We start from the raw sequence: 19,726 nt of genomic DNA, 5'->3' as shown, positions 1-19,726 counted from the left end.
CCTTTGTCTAAGGAAGTAGGGTCCTTGCAAGCCTGGAAAATTGCACCTTCAAGGGCAATGTGTCAGACTATTATGAATGAGAAAAACAAGGCTATAGTACCAGGGTTCACTACCAAACTGGCTGGCCTAATAACATGCAGGTCTTGGTTGCACGGTCGCTGCTTACTGCCAGCCGTATCAAGGATGAGTGTTAACAGCCAAATTCATTGTAGTTACAGAATTAGGTGGGGGGAAATAAAATCAGCTGCAGGCAGTAAGAAGTCCTTTTTTTATATGAATAAAGTTTTATTGAATTTTAGACAATTAGAAAGAACAAAGAAAGAGGAGCAAACAGTCTCATGGAGGGTAGGAACCAGAAGAGCTTTCCCAGTAGAGGAGGGGATCTGCTGAGGGCAGTGTTCCTGTAAATGTTGTACAGGGGTTGTTATAAAAGTGGAAAGAATGTGTCTGGCCTTTTGCTTGATTTTTTTCCCCCCTCCCACATTAGGGTTTCTAAAGCCACTCGTCTTCCCCCGTCAATCGTACTACCCAGCAGCAAAGTGAGCAGACAGGCAGGAAAGAGGACTGCTCGGTTGAAATGTAAACACTCACACAACCACCTGCCTGCACCGCTGCTGCAGGGTTTTACACCCATTCTGGACGGACTTGTGTAGGAGGGGGAAGGAAGGGAAGTTGGATTTTTTTTTTTCTCCTTTTTCTTTTCTTTTTTTATTTTAAGCAAAGAAGGCACAAAATCTCAGCCAAGCTTCAAACCTAGTGCTGTCTGGGAGCCCCCAACCTCCCAGAAAGCTACTGTGTTCATGTGGGAACCCAGCCCTCACCTCTCCCTCCTCTTCCTCAGAGTCTGTGCTTGCATTTGAAAGGTACCACTCAGGCAGAAGGACCCGCCCAAGGTCTGTGCACTGCTAGGGTATATAAAGCCGTGCCAGGACAAGGAAAGTGGGGATGAGGAAGAGTCTGTTGGCTTAAAAACAGACCCTTTTTCCAGTGTGAGAGCTATGGAAAGTCACCTGTGACTCCCCACATTGCTTTTCCAAGAGCAGACCTGGGAGGGCTCTGGTGCTTTTGGAGGTGACCACTGCCTTTACATGTGCAGCAGTTGGTGTTATGTGGGAAGGCTGAGACACCCATCTGGGCGTGGCCCCTTTGAGCCAGTGCTCTCTAGGAGGGCAAGTCTCAGCCCCCAGTCTAGCACTCCAAATGGCACCAGGCTCCTTCAGTGGTTTCAACCCTTGGCTTTGATTAAGGCTATTGAGTTGCAATAGAAAAAGGATAGGTGTCAGCCACAACCACCTCCCTGGCTGCGAGGAGATGGCAGATGCCACCAGTACGCTGCCTGAGGACATCATGGGAAGTAGGGGAGGCAAAGACATAGCATTTGGGCTTCAACAGGGTACCCCCTCTATTAAGCCCCTGCTTTCACTCTTTCTAAGGAAAGAGATTTGGAAACGAATCCTGCCAACCTCAGCGTCTGGGAATTCTGTGTGCATGGGAGAGCAGAAATGAGAACTGTGATGCCTCTGTGTGAGGACCCCAAGCACAGCGCATGCCCTGCCATGCCAGCCAGCCTCGGATAGCCCGATGAGGAAAACCGACTATGCAAGTACCAAGGCTGTGGGGTCTGAGGCCACTTGCCCTGAACCAGAGCAGCCCAGGGCAGCAGATGCCTCTGGACATGCATACTGCTCTGCCACATCACCCTGCCCCTCTCTGCCTCCTGAATAACCCCAGCAACACCCAAGAAAAAAAGGACACGAGCCCTACAGCAGCAGCAGCAGCAGCAATGCAGCCTCGCTCTGCATGGGGCATCCTGGGGAAAGACACTCAGGTGGCTGCATCCTCCACAGCCATGAACAGGGCTCTGGCAGCACTCTGCCCTAGTATAGGAAAAGCAGCCAGTCTGAGGAAGACCTGTGTGCGTCTGTGTGTGTCTGTTTGCATGTCGGTGTGGGGGCAAAACTGCAATAATAAAGAAAAACACTTCCTGGTCCATGCCCTCAGTCAGCCACCCCCTTGGCCAAGCTGGTGGCTGTGCCTCCATCTCGCCCCTCCAGACTGGCCCATGCCTCCTCATACCCAGCCCTGGCGCACCGCCCTCCTTCATCTGGCAGTGGGGCCAGGGCCATGGGGAGGGGGCCAGGGCCACCATGTTGAGGCACAACCTGCCTCAGAACCCCTCCCCACTCAGCCCTCCCTGCCCTGACACAGGCTGTCGTCCTCTTGGAAATAAAACAGCAACAACAACGAAAAAAAATAATACATATATATCTCCCCAAGCCTCCCTGAAAGACCCAAATGGATAGAACTGACCCTCTCAAAACCAACAGGAAACAAAAGCAAAAGTCCCCGCCGAGGTCAGGCGCACATCCCAGCCGGGGCCCAGCAGCCGGGAATGGGTCCTGACCCCCCTGCTCCCCTGGCCTTGGCACAACTGTGGCATCCACCAGTGCGAGGAGCCCCGACAGCCGGGGAGATGCGGCATGGCCGGGATTGTCCCACCAGCTGGCAGCAGCCTCAGAAGGGGAGGGCAGAGAAGAGAGGTGAGTGTGCCCCTGCCGCCTCATCACCTTTCAGGAAGGAGTAGAGTCTCTTCACCCCACCGGGTACAAGAGGCCCCTTGCTCGGCTCTTGGCCGCTGGCATGGCCTTACACAAGGGAGCCAGCCCGGCTCTGGGCGGGCACCATGACGGGGACAGCCCCGATCCGCTCCAGCGTGGCCTGGCTGACAGCGTAGGAGCGGGTATGTGGTGGCCGTGTCTTCCTGCTGACTGAGCCATTGCTCCGGATCACCTCCTGAGGGGACGGTGCTGTGCTGGCTGTCACCACCAGCGTCTTAGGGGGAGCTGGGGATGGGTGGCCACCGTTGGCATAGACAGGGCGGGTGCTCGTGCTTCCCGAGCGGGAGAAAGGGGGCTGGTGGGCATCGTTGCTGTTGCTGAAACGGGTGAAGGAGTCTGTGGCATGGTTGGCTTTGGGGTCATTCCAGTAGCGGCTGTTGTAGGTGTTGGAGGAGGTGAGGGTGTCATTCTCTGATGAGGATGCATCAGCATGGAATGTCTTTGTGGCAGAGGAGCATTTGGGTGGCAGGTCGTCCTCCCTGGGAAGGAGAGAGTGTGAGAACACATGGAGGATGCTGCCCTGCTTGCCCAACACCCACCCCCCGCCACACCCTTCTGGGGTCAACACCATCAATTCAAGGTAAAGGACAGCACCAACATGAACCAGCATCGTTCCTTGACCAATTAATTCATCCCTCTTTACAGGAGCTACCTCTGCACACATTAATTGCTCCGTGTGCCTACTGCTGAGGCAAATGACCCACGCTCATGTCTAGGGGGACAAAAACAGTGGTTATCACAACCACTGGTACTATGCAGGCTCAGTATGACTGTACCTGTACAACCAATGAAGCTGATCCTCAGGGGAGCTGCAGGAAGCTACCAAAGGGAAACACTGTGGCTGTAACACCAGAGAAGATAACACCTGTATCTCCAGAGCTTTTCAGCTATCACTGGTATAGTGGATCAGGATCCCACAATCATGTGGATCCCACGTCATGTGCAGTCTCTCTCCTACAGAGCTAACAATGTCAAACCAAGGCTCTCAATTAAGGCAATACTGAAAACGAAATCTGTCGTTATCATTCTCCATTTCCTCCCTCCTTTTTCTGGACAGATACGTATATCTCCCTCTGGCCCAGGGGAGCACACTTAGGATTAGCAAGAGTGAGATTTCTGATTGCCTTCCTACTAGTCTCTGTTTTTGCCAGGCAGTCAGAGATCCCCTGGCACCAGCTTTCCTTGGCCCTTACCTTATCTCATTGGGAATCTCCTCCTCTTCTTCTTCTTTGTGTTTATTTTTCCAGTAAAACAGTGCCACGGCCACCAACACAATGCAAACAACGAGCACGACGGCACCTGTGGCCACCGCTCCTGCAATCAGGCCAATGCTCCGGGGGTGGGCTGTGGGGATGATTGAACAGAGAATGGAGAAGAAATCAGGGCTAGGCTGTGGCTGCCTATTAACATTTTAAACTGCCATGGCTTGGGAGGGGGAAAGTCAACGTCCCCATTCCAGGACACAATGATCTTCTGATAGAGAGGCACATGGGAGCTCACAGCAAACATGGTTACACGCTTTACTGTCACAAGACAGAAGCGGGTGGCCAAGCCTCCCTTGGCAAAATACTTACGTGCAATGACTTGCAGGTCCAGAAGGCAAGTGCTGGTTCCAATGGCATTTGAAGCCACACATTGGTAAAGACCTGAGGACACAGTGCTGATATTTCGGAGAGTGACAGTGCCCTGGACTTGGTCTAGTCAGAGAGAAAAGAAGGATTTAAATCCCTCCCCCCCTTGAGGAAAACTGTGAAAAGGCAAAGCCAGCAAATAGAGAATTTTGATGTGAGACTCTTAAGAGAGAAATAAATTAGGAAATAACCTTGAGATGGAAGCATTGTGCACACACACACACAAGATTAGGTCTTAAGGAGCTTACACTAGATGTTTCTTTTTCTTCTTACAGAGGAATTTCTGCAAATGAAAGCTTGGGCCTCTCAGCATTGTGTGAGAAAATGGAGGAAAGAAGAGATGTGCAATTACTGATACCTAAATCTACCTGCTAAATTCAATCCTGTCCTGTAAAACACCTGCTCTCCCATCCCTGGGCTTCCCACCCCCTGGTCTGCCCATTTTCCTCATTCCTGAATTATGTAAAACTTAAATGCTTGTGTATTCGTAAAATACGACTAGGTAAAGGGCAAAAGTACAGCTATCACTACTTGGTCAGGACACCTAGGCTAAGAAATCTTATGAATGGGACTTGGGGCTGGGCAACAGCCAGTCTGATCAGAGTCTTGCTTTTACACACATCTGAGAGGCAGCTCTGACAGTAACTTACTGGAGAACAGTGACCTCAGTGTGAGAAGCTGGCAGTATTTTCCTGGGATGATTCTGCCTCCCTTCTCCCAGTTTCCAATCTATAAGCCTTTCATTTGGTTTAAAATGCAGGTGAGTCAGCAGCTGAAATCTCCAGCCACATGTCAACATCTGGCAACCATGTTCTCTCTCTCTTTCTCATTCAACCAGACCCTTGCTCCTCAACAGGGAACATGTTTCTGTACCAAAAAAACATTAAAATTTAAGTGGCCACTGGAGGGTATCTAGTCCACCATGGGCTCTAGGAATCTTCGTTCTGCTAAAGTGACTATGCAAGTGATGTCAGACACTCAGTGAGCCATGCCACCTTTGGTGACTCAGACAAAGGAAAGCCCAGGCTGTCACCTGGGAAATGGGAGGATAATCAACAGAATGAGCACCTTGTGTGGCAGTTGGGGGCAACTTGGGAACATTGTCCAGTTTCTCCCAGAGGTATGTTGGCCGGGGGATGCCTTCTTCCGAGCTGCAGGTCAGTGTGATATCGCTCCCCACATCCAGGGACCCCTGGATTCTGCAAAGCGGGGTAGAAGGAGGAACTGCGAGAGAAGAGGGGAAAGCAACAGCAGATCAGGAAATATGACCAAACAGTGGAGTGCAGGCTCTTTCTGGACACGTGCTGCTGAGGAAAGCAAGGACACTGGCATGAGCTGACAAGGGGACAAGAGGGAGGCAGCGGACAAAAACCCATTAAGGTTTGGGGGTGACAATTCACAAAGATTCCTGACCCACCAGACCATCAAGGTTACAGACTACTGCTGACCTGCACAGGACCCAGTACTTGTAGATTCCTCCCTAGAGAAAAAGGAGGTGAACATTTCTGTGCTTGGAACAGCAAGGGTGGTGAAAGCTAACAGAGCTGCAGACAGAATTTGCTGTTGTTGGGTTTTGCTTTCATATCCCTACAATGTCACGCACTCTGGTGTATTTAACATCACAGGGTGCATCCAGTACTAATAGCTTTCATGAAAAGGAAGCAAAGCTTTAAAGTAATTCTCTCCTGTTGCTATGCACAAATCTCGTATGGTCCCTTCAGCTCTCCAGGATGCCCTCGTACTTTATTCATGCTTCTTTGCAACTCCACATCACAATGCTGCCACAAAAGCTTTCTCTCTATCATATTTTAAAACTCCATTATATGCTACCTGCATATGAAGGCTACAGACTCCCACAATACCCACAAGGTTGCCCATCCCTCACCACAGGATGCCCATGGGCTCCAATGCATACACTACCATATTGCTCTGCTATGATGCACTATCAGGCACAGAGGATCCCCTTGGCCCTGTTCCTCCCCTTTCTCCCATAATCCCAATAAACACACCTAAGACAGTAAGTCCAATGACTCCAATATTCCTGACGCCTCGGTCGGGAAGATTGTTGACCAAACACTGGTACGTGCCGGTATCCGATAGCTGAGTATTGTTGATGAAGATGGAGGCACTGGTGGTTGGCATTGTCACAGCAAACCCCACTCGCCCATAGAACTGAGGTGCACCACCAAAGATCTGACCCCCTTGGTAGAGAATAACCTGGAAAAGAAAGGAAGGCTCAAACACCAGTCTTCAGGAGCTGAGCAAGGAGGAAGAACAGCAAGCAAAACATGGGCTTCCAAAGCTGAAAGGACCAGTTCCTAAAGCATCCCTAAATAACCAGAGCTCGATATTCAGTTGTCCCAAGCAGACCCATCATAGCAGAGGTGTTTTCTCTAAAAGAGGAACACATTCTGTAGCCTGTTTTGTGCCAATAAAAATGTTCACAGAGGTAACCGGATAGATACCCAAGTCTTCTTGCATCTCTGGGTTGGCAATACCAGCCTGCTTCATATAACAGTCATTACCCATCTGGACAGATTGATGTAGAGAGGCAGACACTCTCTGCTGGTCAGTGAGGAAAGCATTTGCCCAGTGGACAGTATAATTCTCAGTCTCAGCCAGTAAGATCCTGCCATGATTTGACACTGCTTATTGAAGATCATTGGGATGAACTGAATGACAGTCTCTACCAGTCAGATGGCTTATATAGCAGTCTGCACTCAGACCAAGTCCCCAAGGAGCAAGTACTCTTCAGTGCAGATTCTCATAGCTGAATACCAAATGTGATGGGAGCAGTGTGACCCAAGACAGATTAATTTCAGGGCAATGGCATTCTTCTGCTATCAGAATGTGTGGACAAAAACCAGGCCAGAATATCTCAGGTTATGATTCTTGTGCCTACCACAACAGACTCTCCTTTGCTAATGTTCATAAGAATGGACTTGCATAAGCAACAGACAGTGAAAAAGTAAGAGGGAAAGTAAAAGGGGAGATAAATCTATGAGATGCCATGTGTTCTGGCACATTTTACCTAGATTTCACAGGTTTAAGCCTGCAGCTGCTCCCAGATCCTCCAAATCCCATATGCAGCACAACAAAACATGGATTACTTCTCCTGTGCTCTTTTGAACACACAAACCACCAGCAACCCAGGACAGCCATACAGTATCACATACACCTGCCCCAACTGCACATCCAGCCAAGGCAGCCAAGGACACAATGTGCATCAGTTAACAAAGCATTGAAGAAATCAGATTCATGTAAGACCCAGAGGGCATGTTCAGTGAGGAAGGGAACGTTCTGGCACAACCAGAGACTCAGCATCGTAAAGGGAGTCCATCCAGATCAGTGTTAAAAGGGTGAGGAAAAGGAAATTCCCAAAGAAAAGCATGCTCCAATAAGAAAGGACCTACCTGTTGAGGCTGGTTGGCATTAGAAAGAGGAATGACCATCCAGATGACATTAAGGTTAGTGAGAGCAGCATTAGTGGTGAAGGTGCAGGGCAATACTGCTGTCTGTCCTCGGGCAACCTGGATACTCCCTGAACTGACTGTCACCTCCAGAGGACACACCAGACCTGGAAAGAGGAGGACACCTGATTCAGGCATTTCAGGAGAAGGACACCTGGTTCAAGCATTGCAGGTGGCCCCATACACATGCAGATCATGACAGCAGAATCCTGTTTTTACACAATTGTCCCTTACCAATTACTTCAGGCTAAAAAGAATTATATTACTCCCTCAACAGATCAGGCTGCTCTCATGCAGACAGTTTTCACAGGCAAATGCAGATAGGTGGACCTTTTAGGTCACAGCACTCTAGTTTCAGAGCTTCTGAAAACAACAGGTTTTGTTTTGGCGGGGAAAGAGCTGGAAGAGCAGCCAAGCTGTGTCTAAGAGATAATGAAATATGTTTTCAAACCCATCAATCTTAATGATACCCAACATCACTGAAACAGAAAAGGAAGCTGCATTCTGAAAGTCTTCACCAAGGGGTAAGAAGAGAGAACGTGTATCATTAAAGAAGAAACACAGCTCTACCCCCACTTCTACCCCTCATAAAATCCAGCATGAGCAGAAACATTTTAGTGCTATTTTTAATTTAAAGGGTTAAAAAATTGAAATCTTTTCCAGTCCAGGTATTTCTATCTACTGGTGAAAAATGACTACTGATAATGGAGGATATCATCAAATCTCATTTATTTTCCAGCATTTCCACCATTTACTTCTTTGCATTCCACACAGGCTGGACAGCGCTCAAAGCCTGATAAGCCCCAGCTTCCCAGCGCAGCAGCTCAAGGCTGCAGATTTTAGACTGCAAGTCACACAGGGAAATACCTCCATTCCTACTGCCAAAATCTTATCAAATGAAACTTAACCAAGGAGTAACCACCACCATTTTGATCAGCACTAAAATTCTTTAAACCATTTCCCCCCCCCCCCCCCCCCGCCCCAAAATCAAAACACTGACTACAAAAAACCATCTCTCTATACTACAGCTCACTATCTTCTTGTCCAAAGCATGTGGGAGGCTGCTGGAGGAGAAGGCAAGGTGTTTTCAAAATCCAAGGCAATATCAGAATATTACTAGCACCCAGGTGTAGTCTGTGGACCGCCCTGTTCTCTTGCTGACTCCAGGAAGGGCTGCAAGGGAAGTTCTATTTTCTGCCAAGAGACACTAGTTTGCTGGAAGTGAAATGCTCCATGAAAGTAGGTTTCTATATGAACTATGCAGAAATTGAACAGGCTAATTTCTGAGAAAAAGGTGAGTGGTCTCCCGCACACTTGTCTGCTGGGATCCTTCCCAGCCTACCTAATGGAGAGATGGGGCACTCAGAGCCTGGAAGAGCTGAACTTCAGGTGCTTCAGATCCAGTTTCTAGCACCTGAACAGCCTATAATGAGCTCCTGGGTTTGGACTGACTGCTCCAGAGCTGCAGTACCCCGAGCTTGCAAATCCTCAGCAACCTCTGGGCTTTCATTCCCTCATCCATATCTCCCACCCCCAAAGGTAGTTCAGGGAGGCTCAGAAGTACTTCAGAAGAGAGTCAGACAAAATGCCATTTTAATCTAAGTGAAATTCATGAGTTTCTTACTTTGCAGAAAAAAAAAACAAACCCAAGTCTGACTTTCCTCACAGGCTTGGAACATATTTAAAAATATGAAGCATTTCAGAAATTCCTAGGGAAACAGTTCATCTCTGGTACTAACATCTGAGAGAACTGGGTGCCTGGATGAGGAACAGCTGGTGAAAGCTTAATCCATCAATCTCCTATGCAGGGCTGTCAGCAGCAAGCAGAAGTAAATAATTTGAAGAGCCAGTAATAAGCATCACCTTTATTACAAGGTATCTATCTGCCTTCCATTTGCCTCTGTGGTTAACAGACTGGGAATGGTTTTGGACTCCTCATTGGCTTATGGCTGGTCAGGCAGCGGTAGTAGTCCAAAAACCAGAACCGATCCATGTCAGCTTTGGAGGTGTCTCTTACTGAATACGACCCTAACAAGGGATTGTGTTTTCCGCAGGCCTAAATTTGAAGGCTACCTTACCATGACTACTCATCCAGTCTAGCATCATCCACGTGCTAAACAGTGTGCAGGGAGTCACAATAATGTTGATGTTTATTGGATTAACCTCTCTCTCCAACATGGTGCAGAAAGCTTTTCTGCCATGTTCAGCATAGATTTAATGAGGTACTTTCCATGTAAGGAAAATCAACTGCTTGTCTGATTTGGAATAACAACTTGTGTTCTTCAGCCTCATCCCTTATCCCCTCCATGAAAAACCCACACATTCAAATTCTTGTCACTCAGCAAAAGTAATACTTAAGTATGAGTATTCACTAGCAGTGAATTCGCTGGGAAAGTTATAGTTTACAGTTTGCATTGCGGGGTTAGTTACATCAATCACTCAGTCATCAAGCTTATGTGATTTTCATGTCCAACCACTCTCTTGCCACTCCAAATACTTACTATTAGTTGACTATAAACATCCTGCAGAATATTAAAAACACTAAAATAGAACATGCATAATTTCTTCGCTGTAAAGATAATTTTCAATACATTTGAGAATTTCCCAACTGACTTATGAACAATTTTTAAAAGGAAATAAAACACATAATATTCCCTTTGCTCTGCCAGTGACCCACTCTCACCCTGCAGCACCCCACAGCCCCCATAAACTCCTCCCCCCTTCAAGGCACCACAGCATCCCTTTTAATTTTAATGCCATGGCATGGTTTCTGTCAGGAGGGACACTAAGGAAGAGCTGAGGTCCCCATCCATTTCTTTTGCCAAGGGCAGCTGCTTTGAACCTGGCCATGCATGAGGAGCACCCCCACCATGCTGCCCTGTCTCTGTCTTATTAAGCCACCAGGCAAGCCAGCTCCTCAGACTTGCTTTTGCCTCATGCATCCCACAGCCTGTCAGCTGCTCTTTGGCCTGGGATGCATACAAGGCAGGCAGCACTTAAAGACAAGGACTCATTTTGTTAAGCTAAGTGGCACCTGCAGGGCTACAGCTGGGGAAAACACACACAACTGCTTCTGACAAGTAAGCTTAAACAAGGCGACAGGGGAGTCAGGAGACCAAATGTAGGCAAAGTCCTCTTCCACCAGCATGAACAGGGAGGTAGGCTGGTGTGTTAACACAGCACCAGGAGGGCATTACTACTGTGTGACTCCTCCCCCAGGAGACAGCTGGAAGAGCAAAGATCAAATCATCTTCAGAAGCTACAGAGTCTTTCTTTATATCTCAGACTACTAGAAAATGTAACACACTTACACATGCCCTTGTCCATCTACACAAGAATCTACGTGACTGCATCCTTCCACACCAGTACTCATGGTCCAAAATAGAGATGGATGCACACAAAGACACATACACTTATAAACCTGTGTGCCCAGGAAGACACCTAGTAGGAAGACTCAACCAAATGTTACATGTTTAAACATTCCAAAATTAGGAGTTGCAAAAATGTGGCTTTGCATTAATGCAAAAGGACGGAGAGAGGGGAGAGAGGGAAGAAGAGCTTTCAGCTTTAGCATATCTATTGGGATAAGGATTTTTCAATGCAGCCTAAGGAATGAGGACTTGAATTCCCTTGGGTAGATATAAATGCAAATATAGATATATGCATACACATACCAAGTCAAATTACACACAAGAGGTCAGAAAAAATCAAGCAAAAGATGTTGTAAAGGGTCTCCTTTTGCAAAGGCACACAATCCAGATCTTCTCTAAGCATTCAGATAAGTTTAATGACTTGTGAGAGACAACAAGAATCAATCACCACCAAATCATCTCTTAGAATGGGATTACAATGGCCATTACGCCCTCTCTTGTATGTGTAGTCTCCTCCTTACTTAGTAATTAAGCATCCCCGTAAGCAGCATGCCTGGAGGAAGAGCAGGGTACACCACTGTCAGCAGAAAGAGGAATGGGCCCTTCCTACACACAGGACACTTTGATCTTAGCTTGATTCTGCAAACGGCTTTATCCTTTGATCCCGATGCAGCGAGCTCCCATCACTAATTAGAAAATGGATGCTCCATTTTTTTGTCCCCTGTCAGGGAATCAACCAGCAGAACAACGTTTTGGCTACAGAGGCTTCTTTAGAGTTCCTTCGTTTTTCCAGGACCAAGTCATTATTTTGACAAAAGATGACTCTGATTTCATTTTTGACGGGTTAATACTGCTTTTCCAAGTAGCACACTCAGCTTCGTCCCCTGCATCCATGAAGGAGTCCATGTAGATAGTTCATACAGCATGACACAAGCATGTAGGGCCCAGTCCTGCAACCAGCATTTGCCTCCCTGCTGGGTATGTGGAGGAGGAGGCGGCTGCTGCCATATGTTTGATAGCTGACCTACAAGGATTGCAAGCCTGAGAGGCTTCAGAATATACCAGATGCAGTAAAGCTGAAAGACATGGGCACTTTCGACTCAGACTAAGTTGATTGAAAATGTTCCCAGCTCCTGCACACTGCCACACCTCTCTGCCAGAGATCACCAGCAAGACCAGCAAATCACTTTGGCTGACAGCCCTCTGAGTGAAATGAGGACTTCCACCACCAACACTTCACATCAATAGACCAGATTATAACATGAACAGCTGGTGCACCAGTCCATATTACCATGATGCCAGATGGTCACAGACAACAAGGGCCTCAGAGGCTGCAGAAGCTATGCCTTCAGTAAGCACCATGGTCATGCTGTTGAAGTTGTGCTAAGGTCATGTCCTCCTCTACCGCTGGATCATCCCCAGCACCCGGTTTTCAGAGGCAATCATGCTCATCAAAATACTTAGGTATCACTGGCTGCACTGCAGTGTAGTGCACAGAGAGGGTCTTTCTGCACTGCATTTAGCCTAGGAGCATTGATCACCCAGGACCACAGAAAAATAGTAGTTTCTCTGAAGAGCCATTCATACTATGAAAGGCAAGCTTCCACCTTGCCTCACCTTCTGGAGGACACTCTCTACATTGCAAGTATCCCCAAGAACTGTTGGCAAGTCAGCAGCATTTGGCACCTGCTAGCAGCAACCTCCTGATACTCAACAGTGTGGGAGGCTGGGCTAGCATGACTTTGTATATGCAGAAGCCAGGGTACAGGTTCAGTCTGCAGCACAGGCAAGCCAGGGAAGCAAATGGCCAGGGGAGAAAGGAGGGAGGGAGGTGTGAAAGGGATTAAAAAATCCTCAGCTGCGTGCATTCTGAATCTCCAGACCTCCAGGGAAAACGTGCAGAAGTGTGTGAGGCTGGGGGGAAGATGAATAAAGCTTCAAGCTGTATCAGCTTACGTCTGACACCCAGGGAATGGCTCCCCCTGTCCCAGTGCAATTAGCAATCCTATTGCCATGTGCTGGGGAAGATGCCTTTGGCAGTATGACATTTTGGGTCCCTCGTTAGAGAGGCAAGGATGAGCTCACTCAAAAGTTCCAAGAACAGGGTAGGAACACAATATTCAATCTGGCAACTGCAGGCAATGGAGAGAGAAACTGCAGAGCAGTCTTTTCCCTGAGATGAAAAGAGAACAGAAGTCGCTGTGTCTTTGGCCTGCCTCGTATCTCTGAGTCTGGGACCAAAGCTGCCTTCTGTGATAAAGAAATGTCTCCTACCCTAAATGAGCTGAGGTACATTGGCGACTCGACACAATGAGCAGTAGCAAATCCTATAGCCCAGGAAGGAGTGACTCACAGCTGGAAGAGATAGTAACAGATGTGGGGACTACTTCTGCCACAGGATCAGCTAGTGCAGCAATGATTCAATGATTCAAGGAGCCTGACTTGCAGTGCAAACACTGATAATATTGAATCTATCCAGTATGATACAACAGCATCCAAACAGGCTGGTCAACAAGCTGTCTGACTACTGGTCTTGCCCATTGTCACCAGGGTCTGGGTATCCTTCTGTCATTCTAGATGTCCTATGCTTGCTAATTCAGAATCTATCTAACCAAATGCAGTGTCTGGAGGCAGCTTGCAGTAGACTCCACCCTGCTTGTGGAACCAGCATCACCAAGCACTCCAACGGAGCACAGATCTGAGTTAATGCCCAGCTAGGCTGAATTATTTTCAGTTCACTACAGAAATTCTACCATGGAAAAACTTCCAGCCTCCAAAGTCATTCTGCATGGCAGGCATCCAGGATAGATGCACACAATCATAGCAGACTGTACCCTGGAGCAAATGTGCCCTAGCACAAACTTTCCTGAGGAGGTTGCTTGGTAGAGACCTTGGAACAATTATACTGGGCACTGAGAGCAATGGTGAGAAGGGAGGGCTCCACCACGCTTCTGCCAGCTCACAGCAAACTTTGCTCCAAAGACATCCAAAGGGTGATTGCCAGTTTGTGGGCACATGTTATACGGGTGCTACAGAAAGCCTTCCCAGAGAGCCTGCAGGGATACTGAGGACACCCTAGAAAATGTCATGCTTCTGTCAGAAAAGAGGGGGCAGAGACTTTCTGGCATAGCTTCTCCTCAAGATACAATAAACACTGCCTAAGCCACTCCCAGCAGAAGTTTGTCTAATATAGTCTTTAAAGCCCCAGACAATGTCTGTACTGTGCAGCACAGCTTAGCAGTCTGGTCCAGTACTCGGCAGCCCCTGCTTTCTTTTGACTGCCAGAGCTCTCACCAGTGGTGCTTCTGGATTCCTGCCCTTCCCTCTCTGCAACCCAGGCATGCAAGTCACACTTGCCAACATTGTCCCTTCCCCTCGCCCTGTCCACCTCTTTCTGCACTACCCCCATCACAATGATGTAGCTGATCAATTGGACACAGTTTGGCTGTTTTGTTCTCCGAGACAGCTGCATCAAACTTTTGATATCTCAGACTCCAGACTGAGAATTTATTAGGAGTAAGCCCATTTCCTTTATTTGAACAGGGACAATATCTCAAAATAAGGCTCATGCTGACTCTTTCTGGCTCACAGGTCTAGCAATTGGGATAGTAACCTGATAGTGTATAAGGTAAAATAATTTCTAACTCTTTCCTTCCTATCTTTGCTGGCTCTGCAAGACAGACTGGAACAAACAGCAGGAAAACTATCACATCTAGCATGGTTTTAGAGCAAGATCTTTGTAACACAGGTGTTAAATCTAGACTGATGCTAACTTTTCCTCTGAGGTGTATACAGTGTTACTCTCTGTTAAATGCAGGTCAAAAGCCAAGTTAACCTCTAAGCACCATTATTCCCAGAGAAATCATCAAACACACTGGTGGTATCTAGTCATCCCTCCAGCATGGAGCCTCCCAAGTAAATAGATCCATTATTGCCCCAGTAAGAGCAATCTCAGGATTGCTGCCCACCCCGTAAGATATGCAGGTTAGCAGACACTAATCCAAGGAGAAAACACAATGTCAGGGTCTTGAACTCAAGCCCTGCAGTCTTTCTTGCCAAGAACTAGACCAGTTGATCAGGGACATCGACTACCAGTAAATCTGTGTTGATCACACCGACCCTTCTCTCTTACCATTTATAACCTCATCTAAACTAGACAGAAAGCAAACAGTGAAACTTCCTGCTGACCCACTGTGCTCTGGCCTCAGCTGTTGGCCTGGTGATTAGCGGTCACTACCACCCCTGCCATCCTCCCTTTTAGAAATAGGTCTTTCTCTGCAGGCCAGCTGGGAGGAGGATTTCAAACAACTGTCTGATTGAGATGACATGGAACACATCTCCTTGTCCCTGACCTCCCCAACCTGCAGCCATAGCGGGGTGAAAACTGGACTTTAAGACCAAAAAAAGGCAGGAAAGCTTTCAGCTATACATACTTCAAAAACAGTGTCAGATCCCTCCCATGTCCTTGTCAGAGGAGCTGGACTAGCTCTTGCAGGCTCTCATAACACACTGAGGAATTTGATTCCTTCCCCATTTCTGGCACAGACTCCCTGGGTCCTGCTAAGCAAGTCAGTCAGCTCCAGGTATCCTCAGAGGGTCCCTGTTAGTGTGAGATCCTCATTTGCTCAGGTTTAGACCTAAGGCGTTCGATTTGCTGAACTGCTGAGCATTCAAACCTGCTAGGGAAATCAAGGGGGGCTGTGCTCTCCATGTAGCAGGGATCACATTATGATAAGCTCTCTGCGTAACCTGAACAGTGCTATTCCAACAGATCTTGTTACTTGTGTTTAATTAGTCACAGTCTTTAAATGCAAGAGGATTTTGAGCTGTGAGAAAAGCATAGTGTTAGAGCAGCTTGCTAACATGTACAAAGTGGGAACAAGAACCCAGATCTGGTTTACAGATGCCCTGGTGATAGCAGGGTCAGGGGCCCAATGACCAAAATGGTCCTTTCCACTTCTGGACTCCTGCTGCGCTCCCAGTACTGGCTTCTCTTCTGTGTCTCTAACCAGCCTGGCTGGAACTGCCAGGAGAGCCACCTTCTTTGCAGCTTCTGCTAGCTGGGATGGTTGCCTTGCATGTCTGCTTCCTCAGATGCAGTACGCATGCAAGTTAGAGATAAAAGAACAACTGCATTGTATTATAGCAAGATTATAAAAATGGGAAGGGACATTGATAGGAACAAAAATAGCATCTACAATGACATTAGCTAGGATAAAACTAATCAATCGCTGTGCTCTGGGGCATGCATTAATCCCCTCTCCATGGTATAGTGTTGCACAATTAGGTACATTATGGAAAGTTTAACACTTCCCTCCGATGCATGCAGCATTGGCTGAAAACAGAGATTGCTGTGATCTGAGCTGGCAGTCCTTGAATTCACAGCATTTGCAGAGGACTCAAGGAGCAGCTGCACTACTGAGTTTGGGGAATTTTTTGCTTTAGCAAATAAGCAAGAACAGAGAGGACCAAGAGGGGATCAGGAACTCACTCAAGTGCTCACTTGTCGCTCCCCTGACTTGAAAGAGGGGAGGGGTGGGTAAGTCTAATTCAGCTCACTCTGTGGGACCATTTTGTGTCAACTTTGCCCATTCCTGGCTGTACCCAGAACTGGAGTCATCAATGGCTTATCTCCCCAGGACTCAGGTGGGCAAATCAGGAGCCTGCAGTCTGTCTACAGAACATGGCTGGAGGCCACAATGAGGCAGCATACCCAAGGTACAAACAGGGTGGTGTCTCCTTGCAACAGGGTGCCAGTCATTTCTTTCTCTCCTAAGGTCCTCCAGAGATGCATGAAGCACCATCTTCCAAATCACAGGCACAGGGAAGGATGAAAGTGAAAGTTTAGCTGGGCACAGAAAGGTATTTCCCTATTCTTTGTCTTCTACAAAGCTGTGACTGGCAAACACAGTCCCTCCTTCTTCATCCCTAGTCCTGTGATAGATCAGCTCTGGGGAATCCTGCTGCCGTAACTTAAGACGTTGTCATTGTCTGCTGTTTGCCTTGTCACCTAGCACAAGGTTGTTGCCCTGAAACCACCAAAAGTAGAAAGGAAGCTGTGCCTCCATCTCACAGCCAGGCATTAATTAGCATAACCTGCTGAGAAAGGTGTTAAGGACAGGTTAACCTGCTTTGCTGTGAAAGAGGAAGGCTGCATTGCAGACACGCTGTCCTGTTCTGCTCACTGCTACAGTGGAGGCATCACCTAACACTAATGAGTGTCTAGGGGTGGGAACATTTTAAATGACCATGGCCAATTACTTTAGCTGAAGTGACTTGGGAATGAAAGCTTATCAAATATTCATGCAAGCACATTTAAGGTGGGAAGCTCAGCTTGAGTGTGCACAGAGCCTGCATCAACAGCTCAGAGCTGCAGACTTTCCCATTCATCTAGCTCAGATGCCAACATAAACCTCCCACATCCCTCCTCTTAATTATCTCACTGCTTGTCATAGCATATCACAAAGAAAATGCACCTTTTACAGCAAAGATTTGTATCTATGTTTCCTAAACGAGGGAAAAGGAACAGAGTTGACTGAGAGCAATGAACGCATATGTTGGCTTCATTTTCCTGAAGCAGGTTGGAAAAAACCTCGCAGGATCCAGCTCTTAACATCTGGTAAGCACCACCATGGCCAGTCACTGTCTCTGAAAGCATCCTCAATGTCCCCACGGATATTTCTAACCACACCTGAGGCCAGCTGAGCCCACAACATGCAAATTACAGGATGCGGCTGTGTGGGATGAGATGAGAGCTGTATGTAACTTGCTTACCCCAGAGCAGGAGCCTAATTAGAGCTCTTCCCAGGATCTAAAAGCAAAACATAGCCTCAAGTTCCCCCCCACCCATCCCATTTCTTTGCTAATATTCTCCCAGCACAGCCCAGTCAGCAGAGATGTGTCACGCTGCATATCAGTGCCAAGTACTGGCAACAGCACGTGACATTGCTGACACAGCAAAGTTGCATCCTTCAGGAGAAGGTATCCGCTGGTGCCTCAGCAAGAGAAGTGTACCTGCTCCCAAGACTGGGCAACGGAGAGTTAGGGTTAGGAAGCTGAAATCAAAACAGGTCGGCAAAGCTCTACTAAGACACTTACTCCTATTTTCTGTTTGCTGAGCCATAAAAAATACATTAACGGCCCAGCAGCTTTGTAAATGATTTATGGTCAAAAGAATAAATTTCTTCCTTCTCTCCTAGTTAAAAAAAAAAAAAAAGCACAACATAGTGATAAACTGCTTAATAAGGAAAAACAACCTGAGGTTTAAATATGTTCAATGGTATATTGAGTGGGAAGGACAGAACCCATAAGAAACAAGATTAAAGCCCAGTAACAGAAGCTGGCACAGGGGAAAGCAGGATGAATGGGTGGGCAGGCTGGAATATATGACCTGTGTGTGGTGGAGACAGGCAGGAGCGCAGGGTGCAGCTGCATGGGAAAAGAGGTGGGGATAGGGGAAGGACAACTGGCTCATTAGTGATTTTTAATACTTTAACATAGAATGCATTAAGAGGTATGCATTCTGCGTATCCCTCCACTTTTTGCCCCCATTACAGGAAAAATCCTGCACAGACTGCAAACTTGCACCTGAGTGGTATTTTCAACTACCCTGAGACAACCATCATTAGGTCTAATTCCAGTGCATATAGTCCCAACCTACAGTTCAACTATGGTTCAACTACTTTTACCCAAAGCACCAAGAGCTATGTCCATCCTCCCCCAAAAGGAGGAAGAGCAGAGGGTGATGGACAGAAAAGGGACAGTTCTTGCCCTATTAGACACAGGCTGGGTGAAGACGCAGGGACACGCTGCTGTGTGGCTCCCCCTACAAACACCACTGACATCCCCTGGAAGCCCTCCAGGACCTCAGGTGGCCACGTGAAACCCAGGCCTTTTTGGTGCTGCTGCATCTTCCAGAAATGATGAAGCAGCAACATAACAAGAACACAATGCATTCACCCACCCAGATGTTGATAGGCTCCACTACAAACAAGAGTATAACCATGCACGCGGGTGTGTGCATCTGACACAAAGCCACTGAGGCTGTGGCAGGGCTTAGGTCAGCAATGAGGACTCCAAGGAGCTGGGCCTCCCTGTGTGAGAAAGCTGCGCTGCAAGAGGGGAGAGAAGGCTGGGCCAGACTTAGATCAGGCTGGAGAGGGGCCTAGGGCAGCCCCAGAAAGGAGAGGCTGGGGGAGAGGAATGTGTGGCTGCAGTAGCAGCGTGGGAGCTGGGATTGGGGTTAAGGAAGTGCAGGGGACCATGAACAGTGGGGCCTGGAGGTACGAAATAACTCCCCAAAAAATGACCCCACATGTCCAAGCCAAATGCAGGGGAACTCCCCCAGTGCTTCCTGAGGTACCCACCTTACCTGCCTTCCCCCAATTCCAGGATATTCCAGCACCATCATCACCCCATGGTTGGTTACGATGGCCTATGGGGTGCCTAAGACAACAGGAAATAAAATTAAGTAATTTAAAATAAAAGCAACCCCTGAGGAGACAGAAACTAGCCATTTCTGAGAAGAAATTTTCCATTTATAGAACGATTCCATTCTCCTTGAAGTCAGGAAGGACTGTCACCAGACTCTTAAAGGATCTGGTCCAGCAACCCACAACTTTTGGCTGAGGCAATGC

At 47.7% G+C, this 19,726-nt stretch overlaps 1 protein-coding gene across 1 annotated transcript in view; it reads right to left on the bottom strand.

The window, feature by feature from the left end:
- Window positions 1-293: 293 nt before the first annotated feature.
- The window catches only part of IGSF11 (immunoglobulin superfamily member 11), a 108,273-nt gene continuing 88,840 nt past the window's right edge, over window positions 294-19,726 (bottom strand). The window contains exons 2-7 of the mRNA XM_064466245.1: window positions 7,663-7,826; window positions 6,259-6,466; window positions 5,318-5,473; window positions 4,193-4,315; window positions 3,812-3,962; window positions 294-3,097 (exon numbers count right to left, since the gene is read on the bottom strand). Of these exons, the coding sequence (XP_064322315.1) occupies window positions 2,647-3,097; window positions 3,812-3,962; window positions 4,193-4,315; window positions 5,318-5,473; window positions 6,259-6,466; window positions 7,663-7,826 (1,253 nt within the window). The 3' untranslated portion in view covers window positions 294-2,646. The remainder of the gene's footprint in view (window positions 3,098-3,811; window positions 3,963-4,192; window positions 4,316-5,317; window positions 5,474-6,258; window positions 6,467-7,662; window positions 7,827-19,726) is intronic.

This window comes from Phalacrocorax carbo, chromosome 1 (assembly GCF_963921805.1).
Source record: "Phalacrocorax carbo chromosome 1, bPhaCar2.1, whole genome shotgun sequence".
Lineage (NCBI taxonomy): Eukaryota > Metazoa > Chordata > Aves > Suliformes > Phalacrocoracidae > Phalacrocorax > Phalacrocorax carbo.
Note: the sequence above shows the minus strand (reverse complement) of the source record. Positions and strands in the feature narration are given on the sequence as shown.